At 39.8% G+C, this 4,320-nt stretch overlaps 1 protein-coding gene across 1 annotated transcript; it reads left to right on the forward strand.

Annotated features, from left to right (window-relative positions):
* The first annotated feature begins 258 nt into the window (after positions 1-258).
* LOC121581670 (GTPase IMAP family member 8-like) lies at positions 259-3,289 on the forward strand. The gene is made up of 3 exons (XM_045220086.1): positions 259-1,333; positions 1,482-2,791; positions 2,987-3,289. The coding sequence occupies exons 1-3, from the start codon at positions 295-297 to the stop codon at positions 3,287-3,289; spliced, it is 2,652 nt and encodes an 883-aa protein (XP_045076021.1). The 5' UTR covers positions 259-294.
* The last annotated feature ends 1,031 nt before the right edge of the window (positions 3,290-4,320 follow it).

A 4,320-nucleotide genomic window follows, 5' to 3' on the forward strand; every position in this document is an offset into this window, starting at 1 on the left:
CAGCAGGAGTCAATCCAATATGAAAATTGATAAACTACAATTTGTTTAAATGCATATCCTTATGTTAATCAATGTTACATGTGTTTTACAGTGTCTTCACTCAGGATTGTGCTTCTGGGGAAGACTGATGACAAGAAGAATGTAGTGGGTAACATGATCCTACAGAAACAGGCTTTTAAGTCTAATTTCTTCAACTCTAAAAAGCAATGTGAGTCAGCCAATGGGAAGGTGAAGGGCAAGTCTGTAACTGTTGTAAAGACTCCAGACTTATTTTCTCTGACTGTGGAGTCCCTGATGCAGGAGATGGAGAAATGTAAGTCCCTCTCTGCCCCTGGGCCTCATGGGATCCTGCTGGTGTTGAAGCCTGAGGAGTTCAAAGAGGAGAACAGAAAAACATTGAAGTTCATCCTGAGCATATTTGGTAAAGAGGCCTTCAAGCACTCAATGGTGATCATTACTCACAAGGAAGATGCAGGAAATACTCATCTGAGACAAATGGTCAGAGAATGTGGAGGAAGGCATCACGAAATTATCAAACAAGGAAGTCACCACAAAGAGTTAACTGAAAAGATCGAGAAGATGGTAGAGGAGAATGAATGGAGATACCTCACCTCCAATGAAGAGACGACACATGATACCATGACACCAAAGGCTCAGAGACTGAACGTGGTGCTGTGTGGCAGAAGAGGAGCTGGGAAGACTTCTACAGCCAATGCCATACTGGGTCAGAGAGAGTCCAGTCCAAAGTCCAGCTCTTCCTCAGTGTGTGTGAAGAGAGGAGGAGAGGTGTGTGGTCGGCCGGTCACCCTCATCGAGCTGCCTGCTCTGTATGGAACACATCTCACTCAGGAGGAAGTGATGCGTGAGACTTTCCGCTGTGTCTCTCTCTGTGACTCTGGAGTCCATGCTTTCCTCCTGGTCGTACCTTTTGGTCCACTCACTGATGAAGACAAAGGAGAGTTAGAGACCATCCAGAAGATTCTCAGCTCACGAGTCAATGACTTTGTCATGGTCCTGTTTAGACAGGATTACATTCCAGTTGATAAAACTGCAGTTGACTTTGTGGAACAAAATGCAGACACAAAGCAACTGATCAAGATATGCGGAGGGCGGTATAAAATCTTTGATGCTTTGAAGATTGAGAACGCCAAGCAGACGACAGAGCTTGTAGCAGAAATAGTCAAAATGATGGATCAAAACAAAACATGCTACACTCTATACATGTATATGGAGGCACAGGACTTGAGGCTGGAGGCCAAGCATCAATCAGAACTGGACGAAAATAACAGAATAATCAAGGATTTAGAGCAGAAAATCAGCAACATGTCAAAAGGTGAGTTTGTTGAACACAGGGATGAACAAATATTGGGCAGTGATTGGGAAAGCAAACATTTCACAGTGTGAATCTTCTATGTTGATTTCAATATCAGTTCATGCAGTAATTAACATTATTTTATTATAATTTATTGTTTAATTTGTAGGTGCTGAAATGGAGTGCTCCAGCACAGAGTGCGTGAGGGTGGTGCTGATTGGGAAAACTGGGAATGGGAAGAGCGCCTCCGCAAACACTATCCTGGGTAGAGTTGCATTTGAGTCTGAATCCAGGACTGATTCTGTGACAACGGTTTGCAAGAAGGCAGTCGGAAAAGTTGATGGAAGAACAGTTGCTGTGGTGGACACACCTGGCCTTTTTGACACAACATTGTCTAATAAAGATGTTCAGCAAGAGATAGTGAAATGTGTTTCCCTGTCAGCTCCTGGACCCCATGTGTTTATCATAGTGTTGAGTATCGGGAGAATCACGCAAGAGGAGCTGGACACTTTGGACCTCATAGAGAAAACATTTGGTCCACGGGCAAGAATGTTCTGCTTAGTTCTGTTTACTAGAGGAGATGATTTGAGAAAGCAATCAATTCAAGAATACATTGAGAAAAGCAAGATTGCCAAACTGAAAAAACTGATCAGAGATTGTGGAGACAGACTCCATGTCTTCAACAACAGAGTTGAAGATGACCGCACACAGGTCACTGAGCTTCTTAAGAAGATTAACGAAATGGTGTCCACGAACAAGGGCAGTTTCTACACCAATGAGATGTTCCAGGAGGCAGAGGCAGCCATTAAACAGAAACAGGAAGCAATACTGAAGGAGAGAGAGATGGAGATTAAGGCTGACATGGAGAAACTGAAGGTCAGCCATGAAACAGCCATGAAAAAGATGAAGTCAAAGTTGGAAGAGGAGAGATTGAAAGTTCAGGAGGAAAGACAGCGGAGAGAAAACATGTTGAGAAAGAGAGAGGAAGCTATTAGAAAAGAGCATGAAGAAAAGGAGAAAGCAGAGAAGGAAGAAAGAAAGTTGAAGGACAAGAAAAAGAAAGATGAAAAGTTTAAAAAAGAAATATGGGACACAGAAAAAGACAAGATGGAAAAAGAGATAAAAACTCAGGAAAAAGAGTTGGAAAAACAACAAAGAAAAAATAAAGAAGAATATAAAATGAGAATGGAACAACAGAGAAAAGAAGAGAAAGACAGAGAAGAATTGGTTAAAAATCAAGAAAGGCAGTTTGCTGAACTGAAAAGGAAACAGGATGAAGAAATGGAAAAGAGAGAGAAAGAAGAGGATGAGAGGAGGAAACATGAAGAGAAAGAAAGACAAGAGTGGCAAAGCAAAATAGAGGAAGGTCAAACAGAACTCCAAGAGGTCATGCGTAGAGAAAAAGAGGAATGGGAGGAACAGTTGAAGAAAGAAAGAGATAGACAACAGGAAGAAGAAAGGCTGAGGAGACAGAAGGAGGTAGAAACTCTTGTAGAACAAGAGAAAAAACAAAGGAGATTGAGAGAGGAGTTTGAAAGAGAGAGGGAACAAGAGAGAATAAAGATGAAGGAATTAGAAGAGCAGAGGAGAGAAATAGAGTGGAAAGAAAGAGAAAAAATAGAAAAAGACTTTGAAGAAAAGAGGAGAGAGTTGACAGACAAAATTACAATGCAGAAAGATCAGTGGGAGAGAGAACATAGAGAGGAACAGGAAAGAAGATTTCTAGAGGATGCAAATAGAAAAATGGAGGAGGAGCAAAAAATCAAGAAATTGCAACAAGAAGAGAAAAGAAAGAAAGAGAAGGAAGATGAAGCCAGGAAAGAAAAAGAAGAGAAGAAAATGAAGGAAATGGAGGAAGAGTATGAAAGGAAAACAAAAGAAAGTATGGGTAAATATGAAGAAGAGGCCAGAACACAAGCAGAGGAATTAAACTACCTTAGAGAGCTATGTCAAAATGACCAAATAAAAAAAGTTTGAACAATATAAAGAAAAGAACAAACTAATAAAAAAGCACAAAGAGGAGTATGATGAAATAAATGCTCTATATGGTCATGATGAAACAACACTGACTGATAAAATCAAGAAATTGGAGGAAAAGCAGAAAGTAGAGATGGAACAATTAAATCCATCCGAATGTAAAATACTGTGAGAGTCTTAACTACATGACACTGTGAATTAGTTATACTAGTCCCATTCAAATAAGGCTTAACCCTCTGAGATTGAAGGGTTTTCCCTATGATATTTACGGCCCTAACACATTTGTTTGAAGATAGTAATAACATGCACCCCCTAACAACATTACTGATGGAAATTAATATGTATATACTGTATGTGAATACAATATGTAAATACAAACTGGACAGTAACGATGATGATGGTGAGGAGGAGGATGAAGATGGTGTAAAAGCTGAGATAGTACAAAACTAAGATCTTTGCTCCACATTCCTTTAACAACAGTGTTGTAAATCACATGTTTAAACTGCTACAGCTATAGAACGATAACTACAAAATGTGTAGAATGTTCACCTGTACTATCCCAGAGATATTGGCCGAGTCCGGACACCTGTACCTGCGTCCTAAATAGTAGGCTGTTTGGGTATGCGAAAATAGAATGTTGTATAGTAGCCTATGTGAAATGTAGAAAATTGAGATTCGACATCTGTCTTGCCTACTAATTACAAAAACGACATACTGTGTACTAATCATACTACATACTGTTTAGAACGTACCGTTTAGGAAAAACATTCAGAAAGCAACAAATATCAACATACTACTTATCCATTCTGAGAAGGCTTCATCTAATGCGCAATAGCGATTGTTCCCCACCATTGGTTTATTTTAGTAGAGTGCGTCCCCTATTCTGATTATCAGTGTTATCAAACACACCTGTGAGAAGACAATTATTTTCCTCAATATGCTGCAGCGAATTCTACTAGATGGAAGGCCAAAATGAGTATGACATCCTGGCATTTAAGCATACTCAATGTTTGAAATTTCACTCCAGTCCT

Source organism: Coregonus clupeaformis, unplaced genomic scaffold (assembly GCF_020615455.1).
Source record: "Coregonus clupeaformis isolate EN_2021a unplaced genomic scaffold, ASM2061545v1 scaf3130, whole genome shotgun sequence".
Taxonomy (NCBI): Eukaryota; Metazoa; Chordata; class Actinopteri; order Salmoniformes; family Salmonidae; genus Coregonus; species Coregonus clupeaformis.

Coding starts and splice junctions, on each gene's coding strand:
- LOC121581670 (XM_045220086.1), top strand. CDS start 295: ATGCAGGAGATGGAGAAATGTAAGTCCCTCTCTGCCCCTGGGCCTCAT. Junction 1,334..1,481: donor AATCAGCAACATGTCAAAAG/GTGAGTTTGTTG, acceptor TTTAATTTGTAG/GTGCTGAAATGGAGTGCTCC. Junction 2,792..2,986: donor GGCTGAGGAGACAGAAGGAG/GTAGAAACTCTT, acceptor ATTACAATGCAG/AAAGATCAGTGGGAGAGAGA.